The sequence below is a fragment of the Phacochoerus africanus genome, chromosome 1, assembly GCF_016906955.1.
Source record: "Phacochoerus africanus isolate WHEZ1 chromosome 1, ROS_Pafr_v1, whole genome shotgun sequence".
NCBI classification, from domain to species: domain Eukaryota; kingdom Metazoa; phylum Chordata; class Mammalia; order Artiodactyla; family Suidae; genus Phacochoerus; species Phacochoerus africanus.
Genome location: NC_062544.1, coordinates 102,593,679 through 102,614,057, shown reverse-complemented (window position 1 = coordinate 102,614,057; position 20,379 = coordinate 102,593,679). Strand labels below are relative to the sequence as shown.

The window sequence follows — 20,379 nt, the reverse complement described above, 5'->3', positions numbered from 1 at the left end:
TGCTCCACTTTGCTTTTAACAAATCACAGATTTTAATGGATGACAATAATAAACCATTCTACTGCATCATCAAGACAGATCATCAATCTGGTAACAGCTTTTTCAGAGGGAAAAAACACTACTATGTAACACATACAAATTCCATACAAAACACCAATTCTGCAGAGTCCCCACTGTGGCTCAGCAGTAACAAATCTGACTAGTATCCATGAGGATGTGGGTTCGATCCCTGGCCTTGCTCAGTGGGTTAAGGATCCGTCATTGCTGTTAGCTGTGGTGTAGGTCACAGACGTGGCTCAGATCCTGAGCTGCTGTGGCTGTGGTGTATGCTGGCAGCTGCAGCTCTGATTCAACCCCCTAGCCTGGGAACAATCATATTCCACATGTGTGACCCTAAAAAGCAAACAAAACAAAACAACCCCCCTGCAACTCCAATTCTGGAAATTTTTAAGTGGAAGAATGGTAAGAGAATATGTTTCGGAATCAAAGCAAATATGGTGTTTGCTCACAATTGGAAATAGCCCTTTTAGTAATATATGAATTTCTAAAAAAAATTCAAGACAAAATACGTACTTGAGGTGTTTAGATGGGCACTGCCTATTTAATCACAAAGTCAGCCCTAGACCTGGCTGTTGAAAGTCTGAGGCCACACTGTCCAACAGAGTAGCCACTGGCTACCCTGGAACTGTGGCTATGAGCACCTGAAACGTAACTAATCCAAAGTGAGATAGGCTGCAAGTGTAGACACACACTGAACTGCAAAGAATTAATACATATATAGTTTTTACATTGAGTACATCTGGAAATGATAATGTCTTGGATATAATGGATTAGTTAACATATATTAAAATGAAGTTCACCTGTTTTTCTTTTTTTTAATGTGGATACCAGAAAATTTTAAACTACTGTGGCCTGCATTATACTTCCAATCAGCACTGCTGGTCTAAGGCACAGAAAGGGACCTAGGGAAGACTCCACCCAACTCCCTCGGCCCACCCTCCACTTCCTGCCCACCTGCCCCACTACTCCAAGCCTGAAGCTTAGAGAACCATTCCCTTAATTTTTCTAATAAACAGCAGATTTTGAGGAAGAAACCATACCAGAGGTTAACATTGACCAGTTTCCCTGTTTGCTTATCCCTCACCTACAGAGGCTTGTTGTGACCTTGGGAAGTCTACCATGTGTTATTCCCCTCTCCTTCTCCCCCATGCCCCAACATGCAGAGACAAAGAAGTAGTTCATAAAAAGGAGCACAACACCTGTGGCACAGGAAGCTCCTTGACTTAATTACCTATGATATATATAGAATCTGGGCCTGCCCCTAGTTCCTGTCTTAGGGAGAAGCCTTTATAAAATACACAAGCTGAGTCAGCCCTCTATCACTTGCTATGCAGTTTTAGGGAAATCATCTGACTATACTGAACTTACTCTCCTGCTAAAAAAACAAAGAAAGAAGGATGGATGGATGGATGGATGGATGGAAGGAAGGAAGGAAGGAAGGAAAGAAAAAGAAAGAAAGAAGGAAAGAAAGAAAAAGAAAGAAGAAAGAAAGAAAGAAAGAAAGAAAGAAAGAAAGAAAGAAAGAAAGAAAGAAAGAAAGAAAGGAAGGAAGGAAGGAAGGAAGGAAGGAAGGGAGGAAGGAAAGAAAGAAAAGAAAAGATGAACCTGAACTAGCTTTGATGTATCTTCCAACCCCAACATTCTGCATGTATTCAAAAAACAAGAGTATTTTTTAAAACTTCCCACATACACACCCTAGTGAAGCATAAGAAATTGTGAAATTATTCAAATCTTCTTTCATAATAAAATCTAAAGCTCAAAAATTACACAAAGATAACATTTATACGCATGTGTCATAACCTAGAAGTTCAGCCCTTTCAACTACATTTAAAATAATTATTGTAAGAATTTGTTCCTGGCTCAGGCTTCTACTGCTGCCATAGTCAGCTGAGGCAGGATTCTGATTTATGCATTCCTAAACATCAAACAGTACTTAGCATATAGTGAAATAAGGCTTGCAGTAACTAAAGGATCTGCAAGCCAACAGAGAATAATTTATATTGTTTTACATTTGAAAATGTTCTGGAGTCCAAATACTCACTAGCACTCATGGCTTATCTTCATACACAAAAATGACAATGTTAATTCACTGTTGGTAAAGTAAGTTCACTGAATTTATCTTCCACTACATATGAAAGATTTGGCTGATATATTCCATTTTTCCATCTTTTTTTCTCCCTTGAGATCAACAAAAACTGTACAATGTGGGTTATGTATGGAATAAAGTTAACTTGCTCTCCTGGAAAGATTTCAGCTAAGCTCATACACACAGGAACTGTCCCTCCCAAGCATGAGCTCTCAATTCTTAGTCTGGTGCTTTCACAATTTAGTCCAGACTTGGGAGAAAGAGAAGAAAATCCACTCTTCCTAACTGTTCCATCAAGTGGACTATATATACCTGGTTAGCAGAAACTGTTCAGAAAACTACAACCCTGGCAGAAGTCAATTAGACTCCTTATAAATCTTCAAACAGTGGAGAAAAACTAATGTGAATACTATTGAGCTCCTTCCCCAAAAATCCCTCTAACTAAGAAAACCAGAAATCTAAAGCCCAGTCTTCTCTAGCACTATCATGAAATCTATTACAGCTAAATTTCAAGAGAGAGAAAATAAGGTACATCAAGGATTTCTTCATATCTTTTGGCTGTTCTTTTTAGATCATCTTCTTTCTCTGCGATTCTCTTATATAACTGATTTGTCTCTTCTTGATGGCTTTCCAAAAGTTCAGCCTCCACTTCCTGAGCTTTATCTAATAAATAAAAAATGGACATATAAAAGAAAACACATTAGGTAAGAATTAGCTACATCCCATTTTCTGTAAGAATTCCTGTTCCAAATTAAAATTTGACTAAAATCAACTGATCAAATCGATCAAGTGTACACTTCTCCTGAAGCAGAAGTGTCTTCATTAGGTAATTAGTTAGCTAATGCTTTCAGGTTCTTCCATCTGCTCGACCCCTCTGTAAAAGCAAGCCACTTTCAGGTGGCACAGGTTCCCACAAGAGAACTTTCTTGGGCAAGAATCCTTTTTTCCTCCAGTTTATAATTACTTAAAACACTTAGCACAGTATGAGAAGAATAAGCTTAAATGATAAATAGTCTCTGCTGATTCTGATTTGCTTTTTATTGAATTTAAAAGTTTACCTACCGATGGTCTCTTTTATGGTCATTTCCAGCTCCTGTTCCTTTTGTGCCAGCTGTGTATGAAACTCCCTCATCAGCTGTTTTAATGTGGAATTGTGCTTCAACTCAAGATCTTCCTGCTCCTGTCTGAGTAACAAAAATGTAGAGCTAATTGTTGTCACACAAAAAACAAGCTGTAAAGAATAACCTGGTCTTCACAATCAGTGTATATCGTATGTTCTCACCGGGCATCAAACATTTCTAAGGGGTGGGTGTATAAGTGCATGTTTGTGTGTGTGTGCGTGCGTGTCTGTCTCCAGGCACAGAAAACTTATGAAAGGACAAGTAAACTCCAGGGAATGGTCCTGAGGATATGAGAATTTTTATTTTCCACTTAAAAATTTTCACCATACATATCTATATTATATAATGAGGCTAATAGCAAAAACAACAAAACAAAAAGAAAATAATTACTGGGCTATCTATGTACCTAATAACCATGATCTCATATGCAAGAAAAGGTTTTTGTCCCCTTAAATGGACATGGAATAACTCTGCCTCTTGCCTTACTCTATTTATTTCTCTATAGTATTTATTAGCCTTATGTTTAATACTTCAGATGGATGAAACATAACTGTATTAGGCACAAAAAAAGAGGGACTTCATTAAGGAGGGATTGCCTTAAAAATACTCATACTGAAAAAAACTTACTTGATCTTCTCTTCCATTTCTTGTTCATATTCTTTCTTTATTATATCCAGTTCTTGCTGGTGCTCCTTCCGCAACATTCGAAGATCTTTCTGCAGTTTAACAACCTCCTGGCTCAGCTTCTGCTTTTCCTGCTCAGCCCCTGCTAATTTAAACTCCAGGTCATTGTGCTCAGCCTTCACATTACCAAGCACTCCGGATTGGACTACATGTGATTTGGCCTTTTCTTCACTGCTTTCTTCCAAAACTTCTGTGGGTTTATTTTTTCCATCCATCTGTTGTTGCAAAGCCTGTAATTTTTCAAATTGTGAGGTCAACTCTTCGATTTCAACTCTGTGTTCTTCTCTCTCTCTCAATAAGCAGGAATCTAGCTCTTTTATCTTTTGCTCCAAGATATGACAGGTCAAGTCCTTCTCAGGGAAGGTGCTCTGGACATCATCAACCCCATATTCCAAGTTCTGCTTTGCCCCTATGTTATTTTTACCTCCCTCTTCTACCACATGCTGAGATACTAATAAGGAATATTTCTTGTTTTTTTCTTCAAGTTCTTCTTGAAGACAATTTATCATAACTTGATCCTCATGTTGCTTTGCTTCAGAGTGTTCTACCTTTTTTAAGAGCTCCTGGTATTTGCACTGCATTTCAGAATGAGAAGAAACTGTCTCTTCTTTTTCCTGCTCAAGCTTCTGCAACAGCTTTTCCTTTTCGATTAAATTTCTTTGTAAAACACTGATTTTTTCCTCACACATCTTCTGCATGCAGACTTGGGAATCTGTTTCTGCTTTCTCAGTACATGCTGCCACGTTTTCTGCTGATCTGGGTACAAGTGATGTTTCTGATTGTGGTGAACTTCCCGCCGACTTAAGCTTTTCTTCCAAGATGTGAATTTCTCTCTCTCTTTCTTGCAATTTTGTGTTTAGCTCACTCAACTGGCTCTCTCTATCTTTTCTATACTGCTGTTCTTTCTCTTCCATTTGAGATAACAGCTGCTTCTTGATGGCAGCAATTTTTTGTTCAGCTTTTTTCTTCAGTTCTGCTAATTTTGCAGCACTTTCTGACTCAAGTCTATCTTCCAAAGCCTTTAACTCCTCTGCTTTGCTTTTCACACTTGAATTCACTTGTTCCAATTCTTTCTTCATAGATTCAAGTTCAGATTTCATGGCAGATGCTTGATTTTCAAGTATTAAGACTTTTTCTTCATCCTCTTTAACCTTGTTGTCCTTTTCTTCTACTAACTCTTGAATGTGTTCAAGTTTCTGCATCATTTCTTTCTGTTCTGTATCCTTCTGTTGATTACAATTTTTAAGAACTTCATTTAAGAACTCAATTTCACTTGTTTTCTGAGTAACACGCTCCTCTAATTCCACAACTCTTGCTGTTTGAGTTTTTAACTCAGTCTCTAAATGACATTCCTTTTTCGCCATCTCGTTCTTCTTATCTTCCATTTCACCCTTTAAATATTCAAACTTTTTATTTTGCTGATCAAGGTCTTCCCTCAATAAAGTTATCTGCTCATCCTTTTCACTGGTTTCCTTTGCTTTTAAGTCAAGCTGCATCTGCAGTTCTTTATTAGTATTCTGATACTGTGTAAATCTTGACTGCGCTTTCTTCTTCCATTCTGAGAACTTGTTGGACAAATGATCTACCTGTTCAAGAGCAGAAGTTTTCTCTTTACTCAGAGTTTCAACTTTCAAAGATAAATCTTGCACCTGATCTAGCAATTCCCGTTGTGCCTCATCATACTGCTTACTTAGTGATGAAATGGCTGCTTCTTTTTCAGGTAGGCTGACACTATTCTGAAGTTGAGCATTCAAATCAGTTAGTTGTTTACTAAGGTTGCTGATCTCAGCTTTTTTTTCTTTAAGCTCTTCTTTCATCAATGTAACAGCATTGATGTTTTCAGATAACTCCTTCTTCAACTGTGTGATACAAGACTCCTTTTCAGAGGCGGCCTGTTGCTGATTGCCTCCTTCCTTCTGTAAGGCTTCTTTTTCTGTTACAAGACCTTCAATATCAGCCTTCATGCTCTTAATCTGGCTTTCTTTTTCTTCCAACTGATGTGTAGCGTGTTGAAAAGAACTGTTTAGTGTGTTTTGCTCTTCTGTTAGCTGTCTTAGCTGTATTTCTAATTCAGAAACTTTGCAAGTTTTACTCAATAGTGCCTCTTTGACTTTAGTTGTGTGGTGCTGACAATGGGAGATTCTAGAGAGAATGGCATTAATTTTACTACTACTAATGTTGATGAGCTCTTTTGTTTTAGCTTGCAATAAGGCTTCAGTTTTCTTAGAATATATGTCCAGCTGAAGTGCTAGCTCCTCAGACAGTTTCTTAAACTCCAAGCTTCTGTCTTCGAGGCTTTTCTTACTTCTGTCATGTAAAGCTTTCAAACTCTGGAATTCCTCATCCGTGGTTTTTAGCTTCTCCGTCAACTCAGAAATCTTAAGCTTCTCTTTTTCTGCCAGGGTCTTCAGTTCAACTACACGCTCTTGAAGAAAAGTATTTTCCTTCAGTGAGTGATTCAAGTCAACCTCCAGCTTTTCAAGTTTGGCTTTCAGGTTAGTTTCATTTTGTGAGAGAGAATCCATGTGAGTAGCCTTCTGGTCTAACTGCTCCTGTAATTCCTTTAACACTGTGTCCCTTTTCACACCTTCTTCCCTCAGCCATGCCATTTCCTTGCTCATCTCTTCTTTTTCACACCCAAACACAAGGATCTTTTGCTTCAGTTCTGCTATCTCTTGTTCTCTTTCCTGTAGCTGGATTTCATGTTTTTCCTGAAGTTCCTCAGCTTGCTGATTAAGATTCCTTTCCCAGACTGATATGACATCATTGAGTTCTCGCCTATGTACCTCAGTAAGACTTTCTATTTGCTCCTTTTGGTTTGTTTCCAGTCTTGACACTGCATCATTGATTCCAGCTGAGTTAGCCTGCGCCATTTCCAAAATTTTGGCATTGAACTGTTTTTCTTTCTGACTAAGCTCCAGAGCAGTATTTTCAAGCTCTTTTTTAAGTTTGGCTTCCTGATCCAACAGTTTCTTCTTTAATGTTTCTTGCATCTCCTTTGCTTTCTGCTTAACTTTTTCCATCTTTTTTTCTTGGTTTCTAAATTTGGTTTCATACTCTTCTTGCAAAACACGGACACTGTCCTCCTTGGCTGATAATTTCTGTTGGAGTATTTCAATTTCTTTGCTCTGTCCTTCTCTCATTTGTAAAATTATGTTCTCCTTTTCCAGTAAGAGTTGCTTTGTCTGTTCCTGCTCTACATTATTATCTTTAAGTTGGGACTCATAGCGCTGTGTTAAAGATTTCACTCTTTCTTCCATTTCACTATTCTGTTTTTCAAGTTGTTGCATTAGGTCCTGCACCTGGATCTTATGAGTATCTAACTCAGTACAAACATCTTTCTTTCGAGTTTCAACTTCATCTACCTGTTTGGTAAGAAGAATTCGTTCTGTTTCTGAATCCAACAATTTCTGCTGCAACTGGGCCAACTGCTCCTCATATGCCTTGGCCTGCTCGTGTGTGCTGCTCTGGAATGACTGAAAAAGCTCCAGCTTGGCAGATGCCTGCTGGAGCTCCCCTTCAGACCTTTTAACATCTGCCTCTAAATTTTCCACCTGAGCCTGATGCTCTTTCAAATGCTTGTCCTTTTCCTTCAGAAGAAGCCCAAGCTGATTAATTTCATCTTTTAATGCCTTCTCAGTTCTCTGGATAGACATCTCTTGTTCTTTAATGATACTGTCAACTTGTTGCTGATGATCATTTTTCTGTTCATCCAGCTTGGCCTCTAGTTCCTGCTTCACTCTATCTGCCTGATCCTTAAGTACAGAAAGTTCCTCTTGCAGCTTGTCACGAGATTTTAATACTTCTGACAGTTCAGAAGATAATGACTCCAGTTCTGTTTGCTTCACATCAAGCTTTTCTAAAGTCTTTTCATTCATCTCTTGAATGTGGGCCTGAAAGAGAATCTCTTTGTCTTTCAACAATGTTTCTTTTTCCTGCTCAAACTTTTCTCTAAGTTTTTCGATTTCAGTCTGATGCTCTTGCTTTAAGACTTGGAGTTTTTCAGTCCAAAGGTTATCTTGCTGATGCTGCAGGTTTTCCAATTCTGTCTTGTGTTTTTCAACCATGATTGTAATTTCTTTATTGTGCTTATTTTTTTCAGCTTCCAAATTAATAGCTAACTCTTCTGATTGATTTTTATTTTCCTGCAAGCTTTTGTCCAAAGAACTTTCTAATTCAAGAATTCTCTGTTAATGAAAACAGATGTATTTTTATTAAGGTACATATTCTTTATCAGCAATGATATATATGAAATGACGTCTATACCTACTTCAAGATTAAAATTTAGATAAACTCTACATATCATACCAAACACTAGAAAGGAAAGAGAATATGTGCTCAATTCCTAAAGGAACGATGTAATAAAGAAAAGATTCTATTTTTTTACACAACTCACGATTCCAGATTCTTCCCAACTACCTGGGTAACTATTTCAACTATCTATATTTTCAAAATCCTCGGAATAAATACTGAAAAATAAATAAATCATAAAGTAGATAATAATAACTGTTGGTAGAACAGTTGTAGGCCTGTTTTTTAAAAGGCCTACAATAGTATTCTTTTACTTTCATAACTAAATTTTGGAAAAAAAGCAACGTATCTGGCTTTTACCCAGAAAATTATTTAGATTTTTTCCAAAAGAAGGAGTTCATACAATTTTACCAAAGTAATTTACAAAAAGCAATAGTAAAATTATTATCTCATGAAAATATCAATCTTGATTGAAAGAAAAAGAGCTAAGTAAGAAAGAGCAAAGGAAATTCAGAGCTGGAAAGTTCTTAAGAAATTACCAAATTCAGGAGTTCCTGTCGTGGCACAGTGGTTAACGAATACGACTAGGAACCATGAGGTTGTGGGTTTGATCCCTGGCCTTGCTCAGTGGGTAAAGGATCTGGCACTGCTGTGAGCTGTGGTGTGGGTCGCAGACGCAGCTCAGATTCCACTTTGCTGTGGCCATGGCGTAGGCCAGCAGCAACAGCTCCGATTAGACCCCTAGCCTGGGAACCTCCATATGCTGTGGAAGCGGTCCTAGAAAAGTCAAAAAAAAAAAAAAAAATTACCAACTTCAATCTCTCCATGTGACAGGTATGGAAATTCAGGCCTTCTGAGGACCCAATCCCCTCTACTATGCTGCCTTACATAAATGTTGGAAATGGGAAAATAAAACACAGTTTAGAAATATGGAGAGAAGTGTGACTGTTTCACTGTCCAAATCAGAGCAAAAAGGCTAAAAAGTCTAATAACATCAGTCAGTTTATTCAAAATAATTCAAACATTTCATATGCCGTTAAGGGGAAGGCCAGAGGGCCTTAAAATTGTGCACACTGAGACACGTGCTCATTATGGGGCCATTTTTTAAAATGGGAAAACTGGGGAAAGTTAAGTGTAAAAGCAGAGCAATGAGGTGACTAAACTGTAATATAAATGGAGAATGAATTATGCTCAGACATGGAATGAGATGAAGCTGAACAGGCCAGAAGGTGTTATGGCAAGTGCAGTCTACAAAGTGAGGACACTTCCTAAAAATGAAAGGTGAGCAGCAGTGGAGCAAAGACGATGCACAGCCTTGAGTACAGAGAATCAGAGAGGGTGGCTGACAGAAATAATAGCAAATGAAAGGCAGAGTCAGAAGCACTGTGCAGTCAACACCAAAACCACTCCCATGAAAAGCTCTTACTATCTGAAAATGGAGTGCACATATATGTAAATCTAAATCAGAAGCCTCTCTACAACTTTATACTAACAGAAACATAACAATAGTTCTTGTACACAAGTAATTCCACAGCTCTAGAACCTGACTAGTTTTTAAACTCACAGTTCTGTAAGTCTCTGCTTCTTGTTGAAGGTCCCGAAGTTTATTTTCACTCTCTGTGAGGATGGCTTTTTTCTGCAATTCTAACTCTTCCAGGGCCAGAGATTCTTGCTGTTCTTTTTCTTGAGTGATCTTCAAATATTCTGACTGACTTTTTTCCTGTGCCAAAAACAATTAAGAGGACCTTAGACTCATGTAGATTCTTCAATATTCTCAAATCACTTCCATAGGAGTCATTCACTTCATTTGATCTGTACACCAGTCCTGAGATTTAGGCAGAATCATGACCTTTCTCTTCCCACACTCTCATCTGCAGCAGTGAGGGATGATCTAGCTAATCTTTGTCACAATTACAATTGATATGAAAAATTTTGTTCCAGTAACCCTACTATATTTTTTATTTGGCTACACCCACGGCATGGAGAAGTTCTGGAGCCAGGGACTGAACCCATGCCACAGCAGTGACAACACTGGATCTTTAACCTCTAGGCCACCAGGGAACTCCAATTTTTTTCACTACTTAAAATGTCTTACAAAGTATCACTAAATGTGTATGGTCATACAATTGTTACTACCTCTTCTGCACTCCAGAGTTTGATATTTCAACCATAGACTGAGAAATGAGATTGTAAACTTATATAATTTGTGAGAAACACCTCATTCTAATAAGGAGCCCCACATGGAAAAGCAAATCAAAATCAGAAGACTACATGTGACTATATAGATTAGATCAAGGAAACATCTATAAAACCTCCGTAACTCTTCAGATGATCTAGGCCCATCAATCCTGAAAAGCTGTCTTTGATTATCCTTAGTATATATCAACATTCATATTAAAAGTGTTTACTGTTTTGAAAAGAAAAGCTCTAGAGAGCACTTTTCACATTTTGCAGCTTTGGACTCCAGTTAAGTATACTTATCTATACCTATGCTCAGGGTTCATGCTGCCAACAACATATTTTAGCATATTTCATGCTGCCAACAGCAATATTTTCAGTCCATTACACTCTGGTAAAGCTACTGCTTTCAGGAAAGATTTTGTACAACATTGTAGACTGATAAGAACATACTAGTTTTTATTTTAAATACCAGTTTAAACATATTACATTGTTAAATGTAAACTACATTTTAAATCTACAAAAGAGGAGATTGTAATAGCTTGTTGAATTCTGACTTCAAATCCAAGCTCACTTCTTTGAGAAACCAGGTAGAATGGGGAGTGGAAGAGGGCAAGTGTATGGCACATACGTGTGCTCCATATGTGTCTAGATCCTGTGCTCACTACTCAGAATATGTCCAAATATCTCAGTTTCCAAAATACAGTATAAACAAGGCCAATGTTCAAGGCTCAGTATCTCCAAAGGCCAATTACTCCACCATGAAATCGCATAGCAGGTCTTTACGACAGGTATTTTTAGCATCATTCCCAGCTTCGTTTATGTCCTTAGGGTCCATCATTGTTCCCTAATTTCCTTGCCCCTATTTTAAGTTTATGCTGTCCTGTTATAGTTTTTAAGCAGTCTTATAAACTACTTTAAATTATTCCTGACTTGTGATGGAACATGATAGAGGATAATTTGAGGGAAAAAAATTATATATATGACTGGATCATCACTTTGCTGTACAATAGAAATTGAGAGAACACTATAAACCGACTATAATGGAAAAAATAAAAATCATTAAAAAAAGGGGGGGGGGGCAGGCAACTAACCTCAGCCAACAGCACTGCAATCCATGTGCCTATTAGCTCCACAAAGATGAGAGAACTCCCTGACTCAGTTCAAGGATCCCTGAGGCTGTAAATTCTAAGAGCCCCAGATCCGATACAGTGAAAAAAAAAAATGTGTAAAGGCAAGGAAATTAAAATTATAAAAATTGGGAGTAGCCATTGTGGCTCAGCAAAAAGAATGCAACAAATATCCATGAGGATGTGCGTTTAATCCCTGGTCTCGGTCAGTGTGTTAAGAATCTGGGGTTGCCATGAGCTATGGTGTAGGTTGCAGACATGGCTCAAATCCTGTGTTGCTATGGCTGTGGCATGGGCTGGCAGCTGCAACTCCAATTCAACCCCTAGCCTGGGAACTTCCATATGCTGCAGGTGCAGGCCTAAAAAGCAAAACATAATAATAATAATAGTAATAATAATAATGAAATTATAAAAACTATTCCTCAAGAGTTTCCATCGTGGCTCAGTGGTAACAAACCTGACTAGTATCCATGAGGACGCAGGTTGGATCCCTGGCCTCCCTTAGGAGGATCCAGCGTTGCCGTGAGCTATGATATAGGTTGCAGACACGGCTTGGATCCCAAGTTGCTATGGCTTTGGCTGTGGCATAGGCCAGCAGCTACAGCTCTGATCAGACCCCTCACCTGGGAACTTCTATGTGCCACAGGAGCAGCCCTAAAAAGAAAAAAAAAACAAAACAAAACCAACTATTCCTCATTTTTTCACACTGAAAGTTTTTTTTTTTTTTTAATTTTCCCACTGTACAGCAAGGGGGTCAGGTTATCCTTACATGTATACATTACAATTACATTTTTTCCCCCACCCTTTCTTCTGTTGCAACATGAGTATCTAGACAAAGTTCTCAATGCTATTCAGCAGGATCTCCTTGTAAATCTATTCTAAGTTGTGTCTGATAAGCCCATGAAAGTATTTTTTAATTATACATATTACCTTACAGGTTATAATTTCATATAAAAATAATAAACTACATTTTCAGCATTAACACTTCTTAAAATAACATATAAAAGGTTTTTCATAATTCAAGAAAAGGTATTTTTTGTTTAAACTTTGAAATTGTACTATTCCAACATATCTTCCTTATCTTTGCTTTTGTAATTACTGTTTTAATCAGTTCAGTCAGCTTTTTGTTTGTTTTTGTTTTTTCTTTTTCGGCCGCACCATGGCATATGGAAGTTCCCCGGCTGGGGACTAAACCTGTGCCTCAGCAGTGACCCAAGCTGCTGTAGAGATAATGCCAAATCTTTAACCCACCATGCCACAGTGGGAACATCCTTCAATCAGTTTTTAATTTTATTTTTTTTAAACAGCATATGGATTAAAAATTACTGAAATTATTCTACTGAAAATGAAAACTACTTGGTCATTTTCATTCTTTATTCTTTAAAATGCATTCAGGCAAATTTTCTGAGCCTTAAACTCTGATACATTCAGTCTGGTGAGTTTTTAGACATTCTTCCTAAGTTATGCAGTCACTGGTTCAGTGCTCCAATTAATCTATCTATCCTTTTACTTCTCTGTAATCACAGCCTATAGCCAGGGTGAGAGGAATGATATACAAACTGATTAATGAAAGCTTATAAGATTAGAAAATTTAATTTTCAGACAATTCTAAATTAACAAACTCTGACAGCCTCATTCCTGACTACAGCCAATCCTCTTGGCATACTCAATGGTCAAGGCTGCCAGTAGTCTGACCTTCAGCTGGGAGGAGGTGTGAGGAGATGACAACTTTATAGTGTGGTAATGTTTTTACCTATAGCAAAAACAAAACAGGTACTCACAAGGGCTACTCTCATTTGCTCCTGAAATTCCCTTTCTTGGGCCTGAAACTTCTCAGCCAGTTCCTGGTCTTTGCTGGCCAGGTCCTCTTCATGACGTTTCTGTAATTTGGTAATTTGTTCTGAGGATTTCTGAAAATCAGCCAGATAATTAAAATGAAACACCCAGAATAAAGTATGTAACTCTACAACTAATTCTTTATTACAGCTAAATCATCAAGCTAATAGCTTCTTACAAGGAAAAATCAGAACATATGTCCCACATTAATCAAAAGTTACTGAACTCTTGACAGTTAAAAGAAAAACCAGTAAAATGTTGCTCATCATTTTAAGACAAGGAGAGCTGCTGCTATAATAGTCAGTCCTATGGGTTTGAAGCTCCAATTTCACATTGTACAAAGATGTTCCTCAGCAGTCAGGATGGGGAGGCATGGCAGGAGGGACAAGAACACTTAGAGAGGGCCCTCCACCATGGTCAAGGGACCCTGGCTGCACCAATCCAATTAGGCTAAGCTTTCCGGGCACGTACTACTAGTTATTAAAAAGTATTCGTCTTGTCTTTTCTCAACTAGGAAGACTCAATCTTATAAAAAGGTCAAATTGCCCTAAATAAATTTTAAAATGTAATATAATCAAATAAAACTACCAACAGAATGGGGGAAGGCCCACAGACAAAACAAACATGCAAGAATAGCTGATCTCTTGAAAAGCAAGAGTAATAAGGAGAGGCTACCAAATAGTAGAACATATTCTAAAACTAGAACTTATTATCAAACTAGCATTAGTGTAATACCAGCACATGGTCAGACAAAGCAGTGTAACATAAGCACTGAGAATCCAGAAAACCTACATGTAGCACCACAATAATTCAGTACGTAATAAAAGGCAGTATGGCATATCAGAGGGGAAAACATGGGTTATTAAAGAAATGATTTGAAGGCTACTTGGTAGTCATCTGGAAAATAATTTAAGTTGGATTCCCTACCTCACTTCTCACACTAAATAAATTTTGGTTGGATCAAAGATTTAACCACAAAAAAATGAAAGCATAAAAGTGTCAGGTGAAAAAAAATACAATTTTTAAAAAATCTCAATTGAGAAGGTATTTTTTAAAGCTGAAGAGAAATCCAGACAGCATCTAAAGAAAAGAAAATTTTCTGTGTAGCCAAAAAAAAAAAAACAAAAACAAAAGCCAAACAAAACCCCCCAAACCAAATCAACAAAATCAACAAATTAAAAAATGAAGGAAATTATCTGGATAAAAGCATCTCATTAGCTTCAAAGGGCTAATTCTTTATATATCGGATACAACTTGGAATGGATTTACAATGAGATCCTGCTGAGTAGCATTGAGAACTATGTCTAGATACTCATACTGCAACAGAACAAAGGGTGGAAAAAAAATGTATACATGTAAGTGTACCTTGGCCCCCATGCTGTACAGCGGAAAAATAAATAAATTTTAAAAAAGAAAAAAAAAGCTTCTACAAATCGATAAGAAAAAGACCAACAGCCCAAGAGGAGAAAAGATATAGGAAGAAAAGATACAGGATTTGATCAGGCAATTGAAAAAGGAAAACTATAAATTCCTTGCAAACATACAGAAACCTGTTTGTCATATTGGTAAGAGACATGCATTTTAAAACTACAATGATGTCATTTTTTTAAGTTTTGAAAGATAAAATCAGGTAACATCATCTTTGGGGGGGGGAATATATTCTAATACATCGCCTATGAGTATAAGCTGTCCTCCGTCAAGCTTGCAGCAACTATGCAATAATTAAAAATACGCAATGTTTAAAATTCATTAAATAATAAAAAAATTAAAAAAAACATACAATGTTTGCTGGAGTAATATTCCACTTCTAGGAATCTATTCTAAAGAAACACATGTGAGCACATATGATAAGGATATTCACAATTTCCAAGAATAAAAAAACAAAAACCTAGGAGTTCCCTGGAGGCTCATGGGTGAAGGATCCAGTGTTGTCACTGCTATGGCTCTGGTTATAGCTATGGTGAGGGTTTGATCCTTGGTCCTAGAACTTCCACATGCTGTGGGTGCAGCCAAAATAAAAAAAAAAAAGAAAACTTAAATATCCTGCAGATGAAGACTGATTAAATTATGAACTATTCATAAAGTGAAATCCTGAACAGTCACAAATGGGCGTAATTATCAATTCAATACTAAATAACAATCTCCAAGACAGATTTTTTAACTGGAAAGCAAAATGTAGAGCAGTGTAAATAACATGCCAACATTTGTGTTTAAAAAAAAAATTAAAGAGAAGATTAAACGTAGAAGAGAAATTACATGCAGAGACTATCTCTGGGAAGAATATCCTAAAAGATAACATTACTTTCTCTATCAAAGTGCTTTTTTCCTATAACCTGACCATAATGAAATGCTCAAGGTGTAAAATAAAAATTTACTCTCCTTTACTGTCAAACAGTGTAGGAAAGGCATAAGACCAAGTTTCAAAATTGCTGTAGTCCATTTGAATCTAGAATTACTCTTACTTTCATTACATCAACAACCTCCTGTTTCGCGAGACTTAATTCCTGTTGAAGTCTGATACGTTCCTCCTCACTTGTTTTTTCAATAGCTTTTATTTGTTCATCCATTTCTGCTTTCATTTTTCTCCGTGCTTCTTCTGTTTTTTGGGCTGTACTCAAGGCTTTCTCAAGTTCCTCAAAAGCTATAATGAAAACAGCAGAAAACAAGTATCTCAAGAAATACTATCATTGAGCTAAAGTGCTTTACATTCAAGTTGTGGGAACTAAGAGCAGCAGTAGCAGGACAGGTTAAAAAATTCACCATTGTTTTAAGCCAAGAGATATTTGAGTAGTTCAACCAAGCCACAAGAAATGTTCAGTCCACTGAAACCAATCTGTCATTGAGTTTTGGATTCAGATCTTAAAGACTGCTTTTATGAACTTAAGCTCATAAGTTAGAAAAAATATCAAATTACTTAAGACTGCCAATTCTCCCCCACAGGCGTCCTAATGGATAGCAAATTCAAAGAAATGAAGACTTGTACCTATTTCTATAAGACATAATTACAATTGCTTTTTTGTTTGCAATGCAGTTCTTATCTATTATCAGTAATTAGGTAATACTATTGTACACTCACTAGGACAGTTGTAAGAATGAAAAGAATATTCTTTAACTATTCTTATTTTTAAAAACCTCTTAACCATATAATAAAAGCAGGGTTTAAAAAAAATTACTAGTTAAATCACATATTTAAACAGTGTATTCTGAAATGAAACCTACTACTTATGGAACTTTCAAATTAGGGTGGTTAACTAGAAAGAAATCTTCACCAATTTTTTTTTTTTAAGTGTCTAAAAGAGCACTGCCAGCAGGGAATTCTTAGGTGAAATAAGAATTCAGGCCTTGAAAAAATAATCATCTAGGCTAAGATAGATGTTACACTATCAAGTTCTTCAAGGACATCTTACCTAACCTCAAAAAATCGGATAGGATGGGTGCAACAGCTAGGTAACTTGACACCAAAAATATATATGTGTGTATGTGTTTATGTCTATTTGAGTATACATGTATGTGTGTGTTATGTATTTGCATATGCAGGTGTGCATTATATATGTATGTGTGCAAACACACACCCATTCTCACTCTCTCTCCTCTTCCCCTTTCTCTCTACTGGCATAATAATATCCTGTGAAAAATCCTACTGCTGTTATTATCCTACACTATTTCCTTTAGTCCTCACAGAAGACACTAGACTTTCCTTTACCATGGACTATAAATGGACTATAAATAAAACATAAATTTTCAAGATGAGTTTTTAATCTTTTAAGAAACATATATCCAAAGGAGACAGTTCATTAACATGTGTAGTATTTTCACTCCCAGTGGTATAAGAAATACAGAACTTCAACCTATGGTATCTCATAAAAAAGCCCCTATATTAACCACAATTTGACTTAACAGACAGTGGTTTGGGCAGAGGGGTTGCGTACCTAAAAACAAACATGTTCTAAACCATTTTCTTAATGGCAAATTGTGCAAAAGAAGGCTACAGAAAGCTGAATTCTGGTAACAGTTGAGAAACACAATTTACTTTGCTCAATATTGTCTTTTCTTTTTTCCCTTCTCTTTTTTTTCTTCTTAAAGCTGTACCTGCAGCATATGGAAATTCCCAGGTGAGGGTGGAATCACAGCTATAGCTGCACACCTACGACAGAGCCACAGCAACACCAGATCTGAGCCACATCTACAACCTACACCACAATTTGCAGCAACACCAGATCCTTAACCCACTGAGCGAGGCCAGAGATCAAACCGGCAACCTCAATGAGACAACATCAGGTTTTAACCCACCAAACCACAATGGGAAATCCTGCTCAAGATTTAAAAACAAACAAAAACTTCTCTGGTAACCATGTATTTGACATTTAAAAAATCTATCCAATTTATTCATTTTATATGCCCCAAAATATAAAACCATAGCTCAAATAAGGTCTAAATTTCAAAACCATATTAGTTGAAATTATTTTTAAAGATTCTTACTCTAAGTTTACTTGTATTTCCCTGCAAACATGAAAATGATAATCCTTAAACATAAATGTTAGTAAATAAAATATTTAAAGGAAAATGCTGTCTTAATTTTAGTTAGATATTCTTTTACTGTAAATTCTAGTGTCAGCATCAAGAAAGATCTCTTGCTACTAACAAGAAATTAGTTTCCTAGTTTCTTAAAAATCACTCAAGTAAAGTGGTCAATTATGGGAAAGTAATTCTGTAACAGAGTGCTTACTTCTTAGTCTATGCTGAAGGTTTAAATCTGGGCAAGAGAAAAATGGAAAAAAGGAATGACATTTTAATGGTTGGATGTCATCAGCATCTTTTCATTAGTGCTATGATTCAGTGTATAAAATTATATTTTAGCACTTCTAAGCACTTCACAGAAATATCTTAAACCAGACTCTGGAGAACCTGAAGACAGTTTTGATATTCTTCCAGCAGGACAGAATTGTAAATGAAAAACTTTTGTCAATGAAGTAAAATAAAACTAAGCTATACAGAATCAATACCAAGTGAATTTTCTTTTGTTTTCATTTTTTAAATTCCACAATCCAATCCAGTACAAAAAGACATAGTGCTCTTACTTTCTCAAACAATAAGAAAAATCTATGCCACGAGGTTCCTATTTAGATATAATTTTCCAATGACTAAGTTTTCTAACCATACTCAGTAAATTTTAGTATAATCCCCTTTATTATATTCTAATTTTAGTGTTTAATCCACTGAAATAGCTTTCTTAAGTCACTTGAGTATCTATCACACAATGATTAAGGTAGAACTGGTTTCACAGTTCTTTTCATCAAAATTTAATCCTTTCTTCCTACTTCTGCCACCTTGTCAGAGAACCATATAATTTTATACCTAAAATGACATCTTTGAGACTCTTAATTCAACATCCTCATTCAGATTCAAGAACTGAGTCATCCAAGCTTTTCCCTTAAATGATAAATCAACTTGAATATACAGCATTTAAAGAACAATCTTACCGTGCACTATTTTTTAAAACTAAAAATGCTGACATTGTTCAAGCTCAGCTGAGCAGTAATATATCTTACTAGACAAGGATATCTGAACCAATCAATTACTGATGGCATTTAACTCTCAACAAAATGCAGCATGTTATACCTCTGACAGACACAAAATCTCACTGCTTTCTACTCCATGCCATTTTATGAAAAGTTAAGTACTTGCAAAAAATAAAATGAAAAAAGGCAGTAAGACACATTTCTATATCCATATCCACTTAGAGAAAACTTATTTCAAACCCACTCTACACTGTACCATACCTGAAGCCACTTCCTTACAGGAAGTCTGCCTCCAACAATGAGGCCCATTTCAATGTAGAAGGAGGATATACTGAGAGTTTACTTTCTAAGCAGAAACATCTCACCTTCTGATCCTGCAATCACCAGATACAGTAAAGTGGTGTCCAAAGACTGTAATAGTCTAAAAGTGAATTCCCCTCTCTTACCAAAATGAAACTCTGCTAGGATTTTAATGTGAGTACTATAGAAGTATGTTCCGAATGTCTGCATAAATCATCTTCCAATTACCAACAAAGGGTAAGTGAGTGGGGAGAAAGAAAGCGTGCATCAGCCCCGGCTGACAAGTCTTCTGCCAACATGCAAGAGTGCACAGGGAAACCATGGTCACAGCACACGTCAACAAGAAGGCTAAGCACAAACTGCCGCCAAATGTTGCAAGAACACATTGTGTTCTTCCAAAGCAAAATTCAATGTATCTCAGGCAATTTTTGTTTCAAAAAAACAAAAACACTTTGAAATATTTCTAGGAAAAATTTAATATACCTTAAGAACAGTCCTCTATCAGTTAAGAAAAACAAAGTGCAGTTCTTTTATTGCTAGCTCCTCACTTCCCCCTTCAGTCAAGGTTCAAGGTTTGCTCAAATCCACAGGAATTATAAAAATGGACACATGCTCACCATAAGAGTTACAGGAGAAAGGTTGGCGATCTACAGCTCAAAAATCCAACCATTCATTCAGCATGTATTTATTAGATGTTTGTCATCTGCCAGGCATATGCTAGGCATTGGTTGATGGAAAGAAAATATTTCACAAAAAGACTGCTGAAGAAGCAAGGGGAGGGTGGAGCGGGGTAGGGATATAAAAGAATTCATCCTCTGGCTAAGCAGGGAAGAAATGTGGCATCTGCTTTTGCTGCATCACTACCTTTCTCCCTCCTCATCCAAACCTCCTAACCGATCATAATAACAAATGCCAGAATTCTGAGATTCCAGGCAGCATTACTGTTTTGTTGTGCTGTCCCGGAGGACACTTTACTATAAAAATAACAAGACCCACTCTGCTCCCCCTGAAGGGAATAAGAAAAGAGGCAGAAATATGGAAAGGCTGTCAACCTCTGGATTAACTAAGGAGCTGATTAACAACATCCAGAATAAATTAAGAAAGCTGGTGCCTATTTCTTTATCTCAGCAAAAAGCTGCTAAAATGCATATGGTATAAAACCAAAAAAAAAAAAAAAAACCCACAGGTAGTACTACAAAATGAATAAAATGCAA

The 20,379-nt window shown here is 36.7% G+C and overlaps 1 protein-coding gene across 5 annotated transcripts in view; it reads right to left on the bottom strand.

Moving 5' to 3' along the window:
- The window catches only part of GOLGA4 (golgin A4), a 121,515-nt gene that overhangs the window by 34,053 nt on the left and 67,083 nt on the right, over positions 1-20,379 (bottom strand). For all 5 annotated transcript variants that reach the window (XM_047770164.1, XM_047770165.1, XM_047770166.1 and 2 more), the window contains 6 exons: positions 15,809-15,987; positions 13,292-13,420; positions 9,767-9,922; positions 3,895-8,138; positions 3,209-3,330; positions 2,679-2,809 (listed from right to left, as the gene is read on the bottom strand). In XM_047770164.1, coding sequence (XP_047626120.1) covers positions 2,679-2,809; positions 3,209-3,330; positions 3,895-8,138; positions 9,767-9,922; positions 13,292-13,420; positions 15,809-15,987 — 4,961 coding nt within the window. The remainder of the gene's footprint in view (positions 1-2,678; positions 2,810-3,208; positions 3,331-3,894; positions 8,139-9,766; positions 9,923-13,291; positions 13,421-15,808; positions 15,988-20,379) is intronic.